The sequence below is a fragment of the Mobula birostris genome, chromosome 25 (assembly GCF_030028105.1).
Source record: "Mobula birostris isolate sMobBir1 chromosome 25, sMobBir1.hap1, whole genome shotgun sequence".
NCBI classification, from domain to species: Eukaryota; Metazoa; Chordata; class Chondrichthyes; order Myliobatiformes; family Myliobatidae; genus Mobula; species Mobula birostris.
Window position 1 is genome coordinate 21,740,917 of NC_092394.1, and position 19,682 is coordinate 21,760,598.

The 19,682-nt window shown below is 41.1% G+C and overlaps 1 protein-coding gene across 1 annotated transcript in view; it reads left to right on the forward strand.

The window, feature by feature from the left end:
- Positions 1-19,682, forward strand: part of LOC140187851 (uncharacterized) — a 135,572-nt gene that overhangs the window by 111,710 nt on the left and 4,180 nt on the right. The window contains exon 14 of the mRNA XM_072243648.1: positions 788-884. Coding sequence (XP_072099749.1) covers positions 788-884 — 97 coding nt within the window. The remainder of the gene's footprint in view (positions 1-787; positions 885-19,682) is intronic.

Below are 19,682 nucleotides of genomic sequence, written 5' to 3' on the forward strand. Positions count from 1 at the left end.
CCCCCCCGCCTTGTCTTTCTCCCCGGACCTCCTGTCCCATGATCCTCTCATATCCCCTTTGCCAATCACCTGTCCAGCTCTTGGCTCCATCCCTCCCCCTCCTGTCTTCTCCTATCATTTTGGATCTCCCCCTCCCCCTCCAACTTTCAAATCTCTTACTAGCTTTTCTTTCAGTTAGTCCTGACGAAGGGTCTCGGCCCAAAACGTCGACTGTACCTCTTCCAGAGATGCTGCCCGGCCTGCTGCGTTCACCAGCAACTTTGATGTGTGTTGCTTCAGGGGGTCCCAATAGTTTTAAAACCGTTGACATATACCCAGCATTGTAATGTAGGTAAACGTGACATCCAACCTGAACTGAACAAGGTCCCACATTTGGAGCAAAATCTAAGAAAATAAATTACTACAGGTCTCAAGAAGCCATCCTAAAAATAGAAAATGCTGGAAACACTCAGCAGTTCAGTGACACCTGCAACCTACTTAATTAACCACTGATGAAAGATAATTGACCTGAAATATTAACTCACAGTCAGCCTACAAGGTGGGACAGGCATAAAGTGAACAGTACACAATGGTTGGTGTCACTACTGTGTGAGCGCTCCAGGCATGTGGAGATAACGTACATGGTGTAACAAATAAGATGGGGAGAGGTATGCTCTATTGTGCCAACCACAATATTCAAACAAACTTGCACATAAATAGGGACACACTGAACAAAATTTTCTTCCTCCTTATGTCTGTTCCAACTTATTAGAAATTTCACAATGTGGCTTTGCTCCTCTTGTTGCAGGAGATGAATCGTGGTTTGATTCAACTAATCTGCTCCTTTAATCCCATTAAAACAGTTGGTGAAATAAAAACCAACCTACTGGAAGAGTACTTTAAAGGTAAGATATGCCTTGCTTAAACAGAATGGTAATGAGTGAAACTCAGACGATTCATGAGCTCCATATACTGTACGTATATGTTATTGATCTGCTAATATTTATTGATAGACATTGTAGAGAGCTTTGGAGAAACTGTACCTGGAATTTTCTGTGCAGTTTTGATGTTCTTACCTGAAAAATCTGTCATGAAGGAATGCTGCAAGGATTCACCATCCTGGTTCCTGAATTTGTTATATGATAATTGATTCGGTAGACTGGGTCTGCATTTTCTAGATGCAGAAAAGTCATGTGGTCATACAGTATGCGAACACACCCTACAGCCCAACTCAAGGTGATCTTCAAGAAACTTAAAGTTCCTATACAGCTCAGTAAGGTACTGTAGATGGAGATAGTTATTTATTTATTGATTTATTAAGATACAGCATGGAATAGGCCCTTCCAATCCTTCAAGTTGCACCACATAGCAACCCCTGATTTGCTCCTAACCTAATCACAGGACAATTTATAATGACTAATTAACGTACTGACTGGCAGGTCTTTGGACTGTGGGAGGAAACTGGAGCACCCAGAGGAAGCCAGTGCGGTCACGGGGAGAACATACAAACTCCTTACAGGCAGCAGTGGGAAATGAACCAGGTTATGGGTACTGTAAAGCATTGTGCTAACCACTAGGCTACTGTGCTGCCCTGTTCCTCCTGGATAAGGAATCTCGAACCAGGGGCAATCACATTCTCAGCAAAAGGTGTTGTGCTTTTAGGACTGTTTTTTTTCATTCAAAGACCCATGTACATTGAGGACAATTGTAGCACTTTTACTACCACTTAAACTAAGGCCTGTTAATTCAGTAAGGAAAGTTGATAAAACCCAGGGCTTTTCCAAAAAATTTGCATTGCACTTAACATTAACCATTCATGTTTATTCCACTAATCATTTGGGTGGGATTAGCTCCAATGAAAAACTCCTATTTGTTTTTAATTTAATGATTTACGGGTAAAGCCCTCCCCATCATTGAGCCTATTTACATGAAGCATCGTCGCAGGAAAGGAGCATCCATAATCAGGAACCCCTACCGCCCAGGTTATCAAGCAACACACATCAAAGTTGCTGGTGAACGCAGCAGGCCAGGCAGCATCTCTAGGAAGAGGTACAGTCGACGTTTCAGGCCGAGACCCTTCGATTTCCAGCATCTGCAGAATCCTGTTGTTTGTTGTTTGTTTCCGCCCAGGTTATGCTCTCTTCTCACTGCTGCCATCAGGAAAAAGATACAAGAGCCTCTGTATTCACACCACTAGGTTCAGGAACAGTTACTACCCCTCAGCCATCAGGCTCTTGAACCAAAGGGGATAATTTCACTCAACTTCACTTGCCCCATCACTGAACCATTCCCACAATTTATAAACTCACTTTCAAGGGCTCTTCATCACTCTTTCTCAATAGTTATTGCCTGTTTACTTATTATTTATTTCTTTGCCTTCGGTAAGAGAGCAAGATGGTGATGATTTTCTGTGGATAGATGAATTTGAGGAGGATGTTCTTCAGACCCCCTACTGATGGAGTCAAAAGCCTGAAGGAGGTTGAGAAGGCGATGTATAGTAGCTGATATTGCTTGTTTCAGTACTCCTCATGGTAAAAATCACATCCACTCTGTCTCAGTGTGGACAGAATCCACTCTTTAGCCACTAGGAGGAGGTAGTTGAGGAGGACCCTTGTAAGACTTTTCCTGTGGTCAGCAGCAGGGAGTCCATTCTGTCAGTTAGGTTTATTTCCTCTTTTGAAATAATGATGCTCACTCTAAGATCCCCTGATATATCCTCCTCTTTTCAGAGATGGACGATAAGACAATATATTTATATTGTAGAATTTGATTTCACCAGGGTTACTATTTACTATTTGAACCTGAGCTCTTTCTCATTCGGGATGTAACCGTCTACTCTTCCTGTCAGGTTGCCGAGGGATGGAGTTAAGGGGCTCACAACAAAGTCTGTTGCAGTTGAGGAGGTGGTTTGAAGTGTTCCGGGTGCTCATTTCAAGGGGCAAGGAGGTATCTGAAGTGTTGCAGCTGCAGCAACTGGGTTAGTGTTGGGAGAACATCAAGTCAAACAAAATCTTCAACGGTCTACACGAGGCTGATTTCTGACCATTCACTCCTGCAGGTAGTGCTGCAGCTGTTTCAAAGGGCAACAGCAGCCTCTGCTGGTGGTATAGAAGTATTAGAGCAGGTCGGGCACATCAAAAATGCAAGAGATATGTATAGCAGATGCCGGAAATTTTGAGCAACACAGAAGAAATGCTGGAGGAACTCAGCAAGTCAGGTAGTGTCGATGGAGAGGAATAAATAGTCGATGTTTCAGGCTGAAACCTTTCATGAAGCCCGAAATGTTGACTCTTTATTCTCCTCCATCGACGCTGTGTGACCTGTTTCTCCAGCATTTAGTGTCCGTAGCCAGTCTGACAGCTACCTATCAAAAGATGATTTAATTTTTCAATTTGTGCCAGGATTGCTGGCTGCCCATCCTTGGGCCACTCTGCATTCTTCTGCATGCTCAGTTGTGGAATCTTTCACTGGGGAGCCAGTTCCCAGTGCATTGTATGACCCAGATCAGGGCTGTTCATGACAGCAAGAGGGCTTTAGAAAAATACATGAACAGGCAGGGTGTAGAGAGAGATGGATGACGTGCCAGCAGATGGGATGAGTTTAGACTAGCATCATAGTCAGTGCAGACATGGAGGACCGAATGGCGTGTTCCTGTGCTCCACTATTCTATGTTCTATACACAGTGCAGAGTCTGTCCTGTCATTCCTGGCCACAGATCTATTGGTTGAATGTCAAGTTCCAGTTTAATTGTTGTAACTCTCGCTTCGGCTAGCAGCTTAACATAGGGGATGATAGCCCCTGGCCCGGCCAAACTTAAGAAATATAATTTGGGTGGACGCTGCGCGATGTGTCCCATGTTACAAATCAGTACCCCAAAATGACAAACAGTACACAATATGCGATTAAACGATTAAGCTTTATAATTCTTACTTTGACTATATGGTTAGTAAAGAAATGAAAAAAAGAAAAAAAAGGGCCCAATCTTATTAAACAGTCTGTCGCGTAATGTTGGAGCTCACTGATAAGTTGATCATCCAACGTTGACCTCCTCCGATTGTCGCTGCCCTTCGGACCCTCGCTCCAAGTCCACCCCGTCCGGCGGTCTACCAACTCTCTCCACTCGCATCTTCTCTCTTCATCTCTCCCCAGCAAAAGACCGTGAAAATCTCTCTTCCAGCTCACAAGAAAGAACAGCAGCATTCCTAACCCCGTTATCTCTAGTCGTAACCCAAATATTGCTGCTACAGAGAAACCATTACATTATCAGTGAAACCTTACAGCATGTTACACAGCAGTGAAACCCTACAACATGTTAAATTGTCTTTCAACCATACATGAATACCCATAAATACAGCCAAACAAAACAATGTTACTCCAGGGCCAGGGTGCAAAACCACAGCACCAGCAGTCACATGCAGCACAAGGCACATATAGCACATATAAGATATCAATACAGTACAGTCTCACACAAAAAATTGCAATTCAAAACCCTGAGACCCTTGATGTTGCCGCAGTCTGCAGTTAAATACAATATAGGTTGTCTTCTGCTGAGTGAACACTGGGTGGCAGCACCCTCTCCCACTTGGATTCTGCACCTCATTGGCTCTGGTGGAGCACGCCAACTCCAATGCCTCTCTCCTGGGCAGCTGTAAACAGGCAACACTGTGGCTTGAGGCCCCGTCCTCGCTACGACCAAGGCCACACAGATCCCCCACAGTCCACCAATAGATCAGTGAATTGGACTTGCAGCATTCCACATCAACAATGTCCACAAGGTCTTGTGAGCACAAGAGACGTGACTAAGACGATCACTACTGTTAGACAGCACACCACCTATGTGGACCAACTCTTCTGATGTAGGCAGCAGCACAATCAATTCCAAGTCCAGCTCCTTAATTTTCTCCCTGAATGAGCAACCTGCAGTACTCTAAGTTCTTAAGTCTAGCAGGGTCTTGCTATCATAAAGAAGGCAATAGCACCTCTGGTTGACATCATAGAAGCTACTGCGATTGACCCCAGCTGCCAAAGCTGTCACTACAACTGGTTACACAAGGAAATAGGAGCAGGAGAAGGCCATCAAGCCCCACAAGGCTGCTGACCATCTAACATAATCATGGTAGATCTCTGCTGGCCTTAACCCTCCTTCACTACCAGTTCTCTGTACCCCTCTATTCCTCGATCTTTCAAATATTTACCCATCTCTTCTTTGTATAGCTTTCATGATCCAGCTTCAATCACCCAATGGGGCAGAGAATTCCAGAGATTCTCTGACCCTTATGAGAAGAAATCTCAACATACAGTCCCTCAGGTTTGAACGACCAAACTCTTTATCTTTTAGTTATATCCCCTTGTTCAAGACTCTCCCAATGGTGAAAAGATATCAACATTTCCCTTGTCAAGTACCCTTAGGCTCTTGTATGTTTGAATAGGCCACCCCCATTCTTTTAAATTCCAATGAATACAGGTCTAAACTATATATTTCTGAGCAGGAAACCCCTCACATCCCAGGAATTAGCCTGGTGAGTCTCCTTTGTACTGTATCCAATGTCAATGTGTGGTTTTTTTGGGGAAGGGGACGAAAAGTGTAAGGAGTTGCCAGGTGAAGCTGCACTAACACCTTGTACAACTGCAACAAAACTCCCCAGTTTTAAAAACCAGACCCTTTGCAATGAAGAGCAAAATGCCTTTGGAATTTTTTACTTGTAACTGTCTGCTAGCTTTTCATAACTTAAGCACTGAAATGCTTAGATCCCTCTATACTTTATTTGTAGTCTCTATTTAGTGAATAAGTTGCCTTTTGATTTCGCTTACTGAGGTGCATGACTTTGTGTATCTTCATATTAATCACCATTTTCCAGTATTTTGTCCACCCACTCAATCTATTTATATCCCATTTCAGAGTCACAGAATCTTTAGCACAATATATCCTTCCCCTATTTCTATATCATTAACAAATTTGAAAACCTTACATTCTCTACTTTCCTCCGGGTCTTTAATCTAACTAGTGAACTATTGTCGGTCAACAGCTGATCTGTGTAGTATTCCATCTGGAAAGGCTCCATTTGTTCCAACTCTGCCTTCTACAAGAGAGCAAGTTTTCAATCCATTCTAACACACATCTTCTGCTACCATGGTCCTTTAGTTATGCACTACTCTCTTATGTGGCACTTTGTCGAATGTCTTTTGGACATCTAAATACATTACGTCTACATGTTCCCCTCTACCAACCCTCCCTGCTACATTCTGAAAGAGTTTGACCAAATATGTGAAATATGTTCTATATTTCATAAAACTAGTTTGACTAAGTTTAATTACAATATTCAGTTTTCCTAAATTATTTGCTATTATGTTTTTGTTTGTTGATTATCAATAGCCATTTCTATTGATTATTAAAAGCAAGTACCTTGCCAATATTTGCTATTAAATGAACTGGCCTGTACTTCCCAGCTTTCTGCCTTTCTCCTTTTTTGAACAAGGGATTGATTGTTTTCCAATTTGCCTGATGCTCTCACACAGTTTAGCAAATTGTGAAAATTTTCAACCGATTAGTCCATTATCTATGCAGCCACTCCCTTGAAAATCCTAGTGTGTAATCCATTGGATCCTAGCGACTTGACTGCTCCCTGAGTTTCTGTAACTCTTTATTCTTGGTAATTCAGATTTTGTAAGCTGTACCGTGTTATTTGATATCTTAGTCTGATATCTTAGGTACATTAACAATATCTTTTATGGTAATGACACAAAATATTTATTCATGTTTTCCAGGTCTTTTTTTGCTGTTATTAAATCACTATTTTCATTCTCTAAAGACCCTTAGCAATGCTCTCCCAATTTCTATAGTGATAGAAAAATTAAATGATGTATACTACATTTTTACTCTCAAAATTCATTATACAAATGTTCAAAGATAATATTTCAAAATTTAATTTCCTTAGAAAACAATCAAACACTAAAAAATAGATTGATGGTCTCAGAAAGAGTTAATTATATTTAAACTAAGTGATTTACGTCAAATAAAAAAAAATCTACTTCCCATTCACCTAGCACCTGTTCCTTTCAATTGACCATAAGACTGTTGTACTCGCACTGAAGTTTAACAGTCTGTGAGGGCCAATTTCCAAACTTGAAAATGGAGCAATCCCCCCCAACCCCCATTGAATTCTCTGAAAAGTCCGCCAATTTGAAAAGGGCCAACCATCAGCACAGACAACAGGGTGGAAATATCTCTCCAGGCTTCAACCTACACTATTGCTAGGCTTTTGAATTACTGCCAAGGTGGTGGCTCCCAGCCAGAGGAAAAGCACACAGTGGTTTGTGTTAGACCAGCAGTTCTGTTGGTTGTTTAAAATGCTGAAGTCCATGGCCAGCCTAGCTTCATTGCAGGTTAGATTTTTTTTTTAAAAGAGCTAGCCCAGGCCATGCAGTTCACAGCTGGGTCTCTCATTCTCTAAAAGTTCTGAAACCCTGATCTTCATTTTGCCGTGACTAGAAAATGCAATAAAGAGGCTCTTTAAAGAAGAGAGTGAAAACCAGAAAGTGAGCATTCCCCAATCATCCCCTCTTCTGTCTAATATCTCTCACTGTCTGTGACCATCTCCAATGTTATGCAACTTTAATATAATACAACCTCTCCGCATGGGTAGAAGTTGCCCATTTCAGACTGGGTTGGGTCTATGGAAAGCACGGTCACAACCCATGGTTAATGTGCCATCTTCTAGTATAACTGGGTTTTGGAGCTGGAGGTGTGAAGTGCCCTTGAGAGAGGCTGTTAATTTTCATACCTACTCTGGATTCTCGGGATCTGCAGAATCTCTTGTGTTTATGCCCTTCTCTACAATTGACATGTTGAGGAAAAAAGTTCAAAGTTCAAAGTAACATTTATTGAAAAATATATACATTTGTTAGTATATGCTATCTTAAATAAAGAAATACAATAGGACTTACAAAAATAAAATACATAAATAAAGACTGACAAACAACTACTAGGCAAAAGAAGACAACCTGTGCAAATAAAAAATAATATTGAGAACATGAATTGCAAAGGGATCTTGAAAGTGAGTCTGTAGGTTGTAGAATCAGTTCAGAGTTCCTCTACTTGGTGGTGTGGGACCTAAAGGTTCTGTACCTCCTTCCCAATGGCAGCAGCAAGAAAAGAGCATGCCTGGATGGTGGGGTCCTTGATGATAGATGCTGCTTTCTTGTGACAGCGCCTTGTGTAAATGTACTCAACGGTTGGGAGGGCTTTGCTTGTCAAAAATGTAATCAGTAGGAATTGTGGAGCACAATATATTATTATTATACATGAAATGGTAAAAGGCCTAGATAGAGTGGATGTAGAGAGGATGTTTCCTATGGTGGGGGACTTTAAGACCAGGAGACACAGAATTAGAATAGAGGAATATCCATTTAGAAGGGAGGAACTTCTTTCACCAGAGAGTAGTGAATCTGTGGAATTCGATTGCCATAAACAGCTGTGGAGGTCAAGTAATTGGGTATATTTCAGGCAGAGGTTGATAAATTCTTGATTAGTCAAGACATGAAGGGGTATGGGGAGAAGGCAGGAGATATGGGGCTGAGAGGGAAATGGATCAGCCATGATGAAATAGAGCAGACTCGATGGGCCAAATGGCCTAATTCTGCTCCTATATCTTATGGTCTCATGGCACTTTTATTCTTCCCAATTCTCATCAGCAACCTTCCCATCAAATCTACCACTCACCTACACATTAGAGGTCACTTACAGTGGACAACTAACCTGCCAGCCTACATGCCTTTGGGATGTAGGAGGAAACCACAGATCCCGGGGGAACCCCACGTGAGAATATGCCAAAGCCACACAGACAACACGAGGCCAGGATTGAAACTGGGTCTCTGGTAGCTATGAGGCAGCTTATATCTCACTTTATGGCAGACATACACTAGGATATGAAAAAAAAATGTGCTTTGACACTAATTTCAGATTGCGCTTATGAGAGGATGAGAACAAGATAGGACTTGGCAACATATTTCTCCCCCACAGATGGCTTAATGGTTTACTAATTATAAGACCATAAGACCATAAGACATAGGAGCAGAATTAGGCCATTTGGCCCATCAAGTCTGCTCTGCCATTCTATCATGGCTGATCCTTTCTCCCTCTCCTCAACACCATTCCACGGCCTTCTCCCTGTAACCTTTGATGCCGCGTCCAGTCAAGAGCCTATAAATCTCTGCCTTAAATACACCCAACAACCTGGCCTCCACAGCTGCTTATGGTAAAAAAAAATTCCACAAATTCACCACCATCTGGCTAAAGAAATTTCTTCACATCTCTGTTTTAAATGGACACTCCTCTTTCCTAAGGCTGTGCTCTCTTGTCCCAGGCTCCTCCAACAACAGAAACATCCTTTCCACATCTGCTCTGTCTCAGGCTTTCAATATTCAGAAGGTTTCAATAAGATCCCCCCTCATTCTTCTAAATTCCAGCGAGTCAAGAATTCCTTGTTTCATTCCTGGAATCACTCTTGTGAACTCCCTCCAATGTCAGCACATCTTTTCTAAGATGAGGAGCCCAAAACCATTTACAATACTCAAGGTGAGGCCTCACTAGTTCCTTATAAAGCCTCACCATCACATCCCCACTCTTGCATTCAAAACCTCTTGAAATGAATGCTAACATTGTATTTGTCTTCCCCACCACAGACTCAACCTGCAAGTTAACCTTTAGGTTGTTCTGCACAAGGACTCCCAAGTCCCTTTGCATCTCAGATTTTTGGATTTTCTCCCAATTTAGGAAATAGTCTGCACATTTATTTCTACTACCAATGTGCATGACCATACATTTTCCAACATTGCAATTCATTTGCCATTTTCTTGCCCATTTTCCTAATCTGTCTAAGTCCTTCTGCAGCCTACCTGTCTCCACAACACTACCTGTCCCTCCACCAATCTTCATATCATCTAATCTTGGCAACAAGCCTTCTATTCCATCATCTGAATCATTGACCTACAGCATAAAAAGAAGCAGTTTCAACACCGACCCCTGCAGAACACCACTAGCCACTGGCAGCCAACCAGACAAGGATTCTTTTATTCCCACTTGCTGCCTCCTACCAATCAGCCAATGCCCTAACTGTGTAAGTAACTTTCCTATACCATAGGCTCTTAACTTGGTAAGCAGCCTTATGTATGGCACCTTTTCAAAGGCCTTCTGAAAGTTCAAATATGTAACATCCACTCCATCCCCTTTATATCTATCTTACTTGTAATCTTCTGAAAGATCTTCTCAAATTCCAACAGGTTCATCAGGCAAGATTTTCCCTTAAAGAAACCACGCTGACTTTGTCCTATCTTGTCCTGTGTCACCAAGTACTCCATAACCTTAAGAATTGACTCCAACATCTTCCCAACCACTAAGTTCATGCTATGATGATGATGATGACGTCGACTCAGACCTGAGAGGCCAGTGTCGGGCATCTTCATGCCTTACAAGGCGTTTGAAAGGCTGTGTGGGGCGCCACTGCTCGCACAGACATTTCACAGTATTATTTTTACGAGGCCAAGTTGCGAGCTTGACATCAACTCGGCGCGGATGGAGAGCGCGCATAGGGGTGGTCTGTCACTGGATCGAACTCGAGAACCTCCATTCTTGAGCCCGGCACTGATCTCACTGTGCCACCAGCCGACCATACTAACTGGTCTATAATTTCCTTTCTGCTGCCTTCCTCCTTTCTTAAGGAGTGGAGTGACATTTGTAATTTTCTAGTCCTTTGGCACCATGCCAGAGTTCAATGATTTTTTTTTGCAAATGCCTCCATGATCTCTACCGCTGCCTCTTTCAGAACCCTAGGGTGCAGTTCATCTGGTCCACGTGACTTATGTACCCTTAGGTCTTTCAGTATTTTGAGCAACTTATCCCTTGTAATAGTAACTGCACTCACAACACCTAGTACATTGCTAGTTTCTTCCACAGTGAAGACTGATGCAAAATACTCATTTAGTGCTTCTGTCATCTCTTTGACCCCAATATTATTTCTCCAGCCTCATTTTCTAGTGGTCCTATATCCACTCTCATCTTTCTTTTACTTTTTATACACTTGAGAAAGCTTTTACTATCCACTTTGATATTACTTGCTAGCTTGCTTTCATTTCATCTTTTCCCTTCTAATGATTCCTTTAGTTTCTCTCTATAGGTTCTTAAAAGCTTCCTAATGCTCTATCTTCCCACTAAATTTTGCTTTGTTGGATACCCTCTCTTTTTAGCTTTAACTCCCCTTGTCGGCCATGGTTGTACTATTTTGCCATTTGAGTATAGCTGATCCCCCAGTAGGCTCAACAACGAACTGCTCTAAAAAACCATCTTGCAGGCATTCAACAAACTCACTCTCTTGAGGTCGATTAGCTCTACTGATTTTCCCAATTGCTCTGCATGTTAAAATCTCCCATTACTATCATAACATTGCCCTTTTGACATGCCTTTTCTTTTTCCTGTTGTAATCTGTGGTCTACATCCCAGCTACTGTTGGAGGCCGGTATGTAACTAACTGTAAGAGGGATAACAGATTCTGATTACCTTGGTGGTAAGGGACATGGTGCCAAATCAGGTGGGTGGGTGAGTGGAATTAGTCCGAATACGAGCTATGATATGGTGGAACATTCTCAAGGGTCTGATTGGTTGACTCCTGTCCCTATGTTCCTGCTTGTTGACCCTCATAAACAGAAAAGGTGATCACAGAATCTGTGCAGTGGTGGTTCATTGAAGTAGAATGATAGGAACAACTGTATTAATATTTGTCAGCCGGTGTTTCATTCCTGTTTGCATTCTTAACCAAATAAAGGACAGCTGTACTTGCTGGCATTTATAGCTCTTGTACTAGTCGTGCCTAGATCATGTTTACTAGTTATTAAGGTATTTACAAACACTGATAATTTTTAATAGTGATTGAATTAAATGAATTGTGTTGTACTGAGTATGCTGAAACCTAGAAAGCACTAAAGATTCTATAGTGTTTGATTAACACAAACGGGAATCTAAATTGTGTTTACCTCTGTGGCTTTGACAGAGTATTACAGCCCTTTTACTCATCAAATCTGCACTGACTATCAACCACCTATTTATACTAATCCTACATTAATTTCATTTTAATTCTTCCCACATTCTCATTAACAGCATCCCTCCGTGTATATCTTTTGTGACCTCTAAAACACTAAAGTAATTAAAAGGAAAAGACCAGAGTGCCAAATGTGAGTCTAACTTCGAGGAGCGCACGTATCACCTGTTGGCGTGATGACGTATTCAATTCACATATTTATACATCATGAATTATTTAAATGGATAAGAATGTTCAATCAACCAATATATTTACAGTATTACTCAAAATACTACTGAAATATTAAATACACAGCACTCCTTTCACCTATTGTACTGCTTGCACTTGGGGGACAATTTACAGTCCCAATTAAACGGCCAATCCACGTACTTTTGGAACATAGGAGGAAACTGGAGCTCGTGGAAGAAACCTACACGATCACGGGCAGGATGCATCAAATCCATACAGATAGCACAGGACGTCACTGGGTCACTGGCGTCGTGAGGCAGCAGTTCTGCTAGCTGCATCACTGTGTCACTTTCACCTATTTTAACACTCACTTTTATTATAAGGCTAATTTTGATAATAAAAGCATTAGAAGCACAGAAACACAGAAATCTACAGCACATTACAGGCCCTTTGGCCCACAATGTTGTGCCGACCGTATAACCTACCCTAGAAACTGCCTAAAGTTTCCCTACTGAGAATTTCACTCAACCTATTCTCATAAGGCACACTCTCCAATCCAGGTAACATCCTTGTAAATCTCCACTGCATTCTCTCTATAGTATCCACATCCTTCCTGTAATGTGGTGACCAGAACTGAACACAGTACTCCAAGTGGGGTCTAACTAAATTCGTATATGGCTGTAACATTATTACATTATTAGATCCTTTAACCACACACTGACAGGATAATTAACCAAAGCACTTTTAGTGGACTGAATTAATATTCAAACTCGGAAAATGTAGCTTATGGTTACCAATGGTTAACCAGGAGTTCATAGAGTAGAGACAGGCCTTTTGGACTCTCAGAGCAATATTAACTTATGGCAAGATTCCTCCACCAAACTTACTACTACTACTACCACGTCGACTCAGGCCTAGGCCCAGTTTGGTCTTGCCTTAAGGCAAGTAAGGCAAGACTAAACTTAGACGAGTAATTAATATTTGAAAAATTTGGTCATTGGTAAGTTGGTTTATTATTGTCGCAGGTATTGAGATAAAATAAAAGACTTTGTTTCCCATCCCATCCATTTAGATAATTTCATTACATCTGTACATTGTGGTGGTACAATTGAAAATCAGTGATAGAATGCAGAATAAATTGTCACAGTTACAGAGACAGTGCAGTGCAAGCAGGCAGTAAATTGCCAGTGACAAGGTAGATTGTGAGATTGGGAGTCCACCTTACCATACAGGTAATGGAAAACAGCATATTGTGTTGTTCTGATGAATGACTTGGAAAATTCAAAAAACGCTGTATTCAGATTTAGATTTATTTACCATATGTGCATTGAAAGATACAGAAAAAGTGTTGTACTAACAATCAGCACACCCAAGGAGGTGCTAGGGACAGCCCACAAGTGGCACCACACATTCCAACGCCAACAAAGCATGTCCACAACGTTCAACACAATACAATACACAACACTGAACAACACAAGCAGCAACAGCAACAAGAAGACAACAACTGCAATACAAGCACAAATCCCACCCTCCCATCCACGACACACGTGGGCCTCCATCCCCAGGACAGGTTGCCTCCAGGCCTCCTGCCCTTGGCCCCAGACTCTTAAGCTCATTGACATCTGGCCTCCAACGCCCAGTCTCTGGCCTGGACTCCCAGACTTGCAGACACCACTATTCATTGGACTTGAGGCTTCACTAGCAGAACTGTGGAAACTTCAAAGGGCTCATGTTCATTTTCTAGTTTGTGCTGGGATAGTAGATACCAGGTTCCTTAGGGTTCTTATAACTGGGGGAAGGTGTAGGGGAGATGAGCGCCCACTACCTATTAAATGCTCCCAACTCAAATGCCTGCGCCTCAAATAGCCTCAGACAACCAAGTCCAGCTCCTGGCCTTTACACGTGGCTCAGCTACGAAGCCCGGTAGAACCATTTCTATTGACAGGAAATCGGCAAAAGGTGGGTTACTGGCACCTTAAAACCTGTTGCTTCTGGTAGATGGGGCTCATCAGCCAGGAGAAGGAAAACTCTGATCTCAAACCTCCAGTTTCTTGGGGCTATACTCACTCATGGTGAAGGCTTCAGGAGTAAACCCCCAAGGAAAAATCCAGAGCTGGACTCCCTAAGGCAGTCCTGCATTGAGTTCAACGCTGACTGGCATCTTCTGCGACAATGCTGGTGCCAAACTGTATTGGTCTCTACTCTTCCTTCGAATTCATCCCCTGCATGGAGAGGGGTAGCCTGCTGTACAGGAAACCATATCTTACTGCCCTGCCTTGCGTATCACATATAGATAACTAGGACACAATATCCACGGTTAACCTCGACGAACGGAGGGCCTCCTCCAAGTAGATCCCAGCCAGCATAGCGCTCAGAAATATCCAGAATGGGAGATAACAAAACTCCAGTTCTGATGCTCCCTGTAACAAATGTTTTAAAGATCTTGCCTTGTAACGATAGGCTTTGTTGTGATGTGGGTTCTTGACACTCACTGCCCTTGGAGAATTATTAAGAGCGTCTAAGATACAAAATGAATATTTTACCCGAAGCAGAATGGGGGAAAAAGCAGAGGGATTATTAGTTAAGAAGAAGCTATTTGAATTTTTGCCTAATATTGTGCTCATCTCAGTAACCAATAGGCACAGTTGTTACAGGCAATCTGATCGGGGAACTCAGCAGCTCAAACGGCATCTGTGGGAGGAAAGAAATTGTTGATGTTTAGGATCAAGACCCTACCCAAAACAATAACAATTTCTTAATCCCCACAGATGCTGCTCAACCCACTGAGTTCCTCCTGCAAATTGTTGCACCAGATTCCAGCATCAGCAGTCTCCTGTTACCTGCACAGTAGTTGCATGTAGTACCTTCTGCTAACCACAAGGAGGCACTATGCATCATTTGATGCCACAGTAAACAACATTAATCCATCATAGCTTGATTTCCCCAAGGTTGGATTACTGCAGTTTTAATATTCTTTGCTGTTACTAAAAAGAAATTACTTTCTGACAGGTTCAATAATCTAAAGCTTGCAAAAGCAATTGGACCTTGAGAGAAATGAATCAGAACACGTTCAGTTTTTTAAAAACTTGTAAATCAACAGTTACCATCCGTGAAACTGTCTATGGATCTGTTAATCATAAACACAAGACGTTCAAGAGATGCTGGAATTCCAGAGCAATGCCCACAAAACGCTGGAGGAACTCAGCAGGTCAGGCAGCATCTATGGAGAGGAATAAACAGTCAATGATTCAGACCGAGACCTTTCACCAGTCCTGAGGAAAGTCTCAGCCCGAATTATCGACCTTTTATTCCTCTCCATGGATGAATATTGCATGACATGGAACTTGTTACTAAACTCAACTGATTCACTCCATTGTTAGAGTGTCCCTATTCAGTCGTCCTTATCTAGGCTAACCTCCACTTCAACACTAGCATACTTAAGACCAAACAGTCCTCTGCAATGGGGGAGGAAACCACTCTGCTCCATGAAAGAGAATGCATTCCTATCACCTGCCATTGGCAATATTTTGTGGTCATTAAATACTACTTCTCCCAGTGAGAGGGTGCTGAGAACAAGCTTGTCCATAAGACCAGTAGATATAGGCCATGAGGCCCACTGAGTCTGTGCCCTTTAAAGGGGGCCTGAGGATTCATGTAGAAGGTGGTATGTATATGGAATGAGCTGCCAGGGGAAGTGCTTGAGGCAAATAGAATAGCAATATTGATAAGACATTTTGTGACAATACACAAACAAGAGAAAATCTGCAAATGCTGGCAATCCAAGCAACACACACACAAAGTGCTGGAGGAACTCAACAGGCCAGGCAGCGTCCAGGAAAAGAGTGTAGAACTGCACACAAGACTCCAAATGTGACCTCACCAACATCTTATACAACTTCAACATAACATCCCAACTCCTGGACTCAATATCACAAACAAGAGAAAATCTGCAAGTGCTGTAGATCTGAACAATGAACACAAAATTCTGGAGGAATTCAACAGGCCAGGCAGAACATTGATTGAGAAAAGTACAGTCAACGTTTCGGGCAGTAGAGTCTTGGCCTGAAACATCGACTGCACTTTTTTTCCATAGATGCTGACTGGCCTGCTGAGTTCCTCCAGCATTTTGTGTGTGTTGCTTGGACAAATGCACAGATAGGTAAGATTTAAAGGACTATGGGACAAATGAGGGGAAATGGGACTAACTTAATGTGAATCTTGGTTAGAATGGACAAGATGGGCCAAAAGGCCTGTTTCTGTACTGTATTACTTCATAACTCTATAACTCTAAGAGCTTTGAGGTATTGAGAATTGATTCTATTGATTGCTAATAATCACTAGCTAAATGGAAGAATGTGTTGAATACTGTTTTGTCTCAGGCTGATGAGGTAACTGGCCAGTATAGACCCTGCTATGCAGTAGTAAATTTATGCACAAAGCTCCAACAAACAGCAAATACACCTTATTAGGTACCTCCTGCACCTATTGAAGTGGCCGTTGAGTGTATGTTTGCGGTCTTCTGCTGCTGTAGCGCAACCACTTCAAGGTTTGACATGCTCTGCGTTCGGAGATGCCCTTTCAATCAAAGTCACTTAGATCACATTTTCTTCCCCACTCTGATGTTTAGTCTGAACAACAACCAAACCTCTTGACCATGTCTGCATGCTTCTATGCATTGAGTTGCTGCCACATGATTGGTTGATTAGATATTTGCACTAACAAACAGGTGTACAGGTCCTCGTAATAAAATGGCCACTGAGTGTAAAAATAAGATTAATTGTTTTAAGCGATTTTAGTTGGTGCAGAGATAATTGTGCAGAATGCCAAGAAACTTCCACTCCTCTCCTCAGTACCATATTGGGATTGATCTTCACCCACCCACCATAACATTTCCCCTGGCGACTGAGTACTCCATCAATTTTGCACTGGCGTGTCAACCTAATATCTGGAATGGGGTTCGAAGTTCATACCTCTTGATGCAGAGGGCAAAGTATATCTACAATTGTTATCAAGTAGGAAAAAGTCTGAAGGCAGAGTACCAGTCAAGCATCTGAGATAACCTGATAGCTGAAGCAAATGGAAACCATCACTCACAATATGTCCCATACTTTCAACATTCCTTTCATGGATGGGACTGCATTCAGGAAAAAATAATCTGTAACAAAGTAGAATATCGTGCACTTTCTTCCTCAAGCCAAACTTCTGCTGTTTGGCTGCAAGGAAGGATGATGGAGCAACAATACATACAACAAACAGCAATAAATAGGAGTACAAAACACCATCCTGTCCTGTTTATTGTCATCCAATATGAAATAGTATAGAAAGATACTATAACGACAATAGCAGACAAACCAAGTGAAAGCCAAATACAATAGTATAACTAATTCATTGCTTGTAAAATCTTGACTAAGACAATTCAAGGATCAATGATCAAGCCCTATTTGTCATATGCAGTACTGTGCAAAAATCTTAGGCACCCTAGCTATATATATGTGTGCCTAAGACTTTAACATAGTGCTGTACATTTACATACATTATGAATTTGCCGTGGTGCATTGGTGAGACATGCAATGTAAAACATTCAACAACTATGAAGAATAGAGAGTTATATAAAAACAATGTTAGAAGTATAGGTATAGATCTTCCTTTTTTCAGTTGTTTCATGGTACTAGGCAGGGCTGTCCTCTTAGCCCATTATTATTCGATATTGCCTTGGAACCTCTAGCTATTGCTATTCGTGACTCACCTAATATACTTGGCATTACCCCTGGGAATGAGATACACAAGTTATCACTATATGCAGATGATTTATATCTAGAGATACTATATATCTCTAACCCAGAGAAATCCATTCTGGTAGTAATATCCCTGCTTGCTCAGTTTAGTAACTTCTCTGGCTACAAATTGAATCTTAATAAAAGTGAACTCTTCCCATTTAATATGCAGGTTCCAATTTATAGACGTTCACCATTCAGACTGGTTACTGACTATTTTACTTATCTGGGTGTTAAAATTACTAAGAAGCATAAGGATTTATTTAAGCAACACACATCAAAGTTGCTGGTGAACGCAGCAGGCCAGGCAGCATCTCTAGGAAGAGGTACAGTCGACGTTTCGGGGTCTCGGCCCGAAACGTTGACTGTACCTCTTCCTAGAGATGCTGCCTGGCCTGCTGCGTTCACTAGCAACTTTGATATGTGTTGCCTGAATTTCCAGCATCTGCAGAATTCTTTGTGTTTAAGGATTTATATAAGCTCAGTTTTTTACCATTGTTTAATCAGGTTAAACAATTGTTTACTAAATGGTCCCCATTTTCTTTATCACTGATTGGCCGGATCAATGCTACTAAGATGATTATCCTACCTAAATTTTTATATCTATTTCAAGTGGTACCGATTTTTATTTCTAAATCCTTTTTTGATACTGTTGATTCTAAAATTTCCTCATATATATGGCATAATAAAAATCCTAGACTAAGTAAAAAATACTTACCCAAGTCCAAAAAGGATTGTGGTTTGGCATTGCCGAATTTAAGATTTTATTACTGGGCAATTAATATTTGATATTTAATATTTTGGACACAAAATTTGGATATAATTCCAAGTCCACAATGGGTAAACCTTGAATGTAATTCTGCACAAGGGTTTTCATTGGTTTCTATTTTAGGGACTTTGCTTCCCTTTGTTCTCTCTAAATTGGATAAACAAATGGTTAATCCAATAATTAAATATACATTATGAATATGGTTTCAATTTTGTAAATTTTTTGGTTTGAACAAATTTATTTTATCAAGCCCTATTATATCTAATTTTTTTTTCCAACCTTCTGTTATGGATCAAGCCTGTCTGATATGGAAAATGAAGGGTATAATATGTTTTCGTGATTTATTCTTGGATAACTGTTTCATGTCTTTTGAACAGTTGTGTAATAAATATAATTTGCCCAGATCCCATTTTTTTAGATACTTACAAATTAGAAACTTTTTAAATACTACGCCACCTACCTTTCCGACTTTATATCCAACTGATATTACAGAAAAAATTTTATGTTTAAACCGTTATCAGAAGGGTTTAACAGCAATTATTTTTGATATGATTATGAAAACACAGGCAGGTGTATCTGATAAAATTAAGAATGAATGGGAAAGGGAACTTCAACTTCACCTTAACTATAGAGAAATGAGAGAAAATTTTTCAATTATTTAACTTTTCCTCTATATGCGCTAAACATACTTTGATGGTGCATAGGGCCCACATGTCTAAAGATAAACTAGCTCGTTTTTATTCTCATGTAAGTCCTATTTGTGACAGATGTCATTCTGAGGTGGCTTCTTTGACTCATATGCCCTCTTTTGGAAAAATTTTGGAAAAACATCTTTGATATTATTTCAACAGTTTTGCGTATTGATTTACAACCTCATCCTATTACCGCAATTTTTGGTTTACC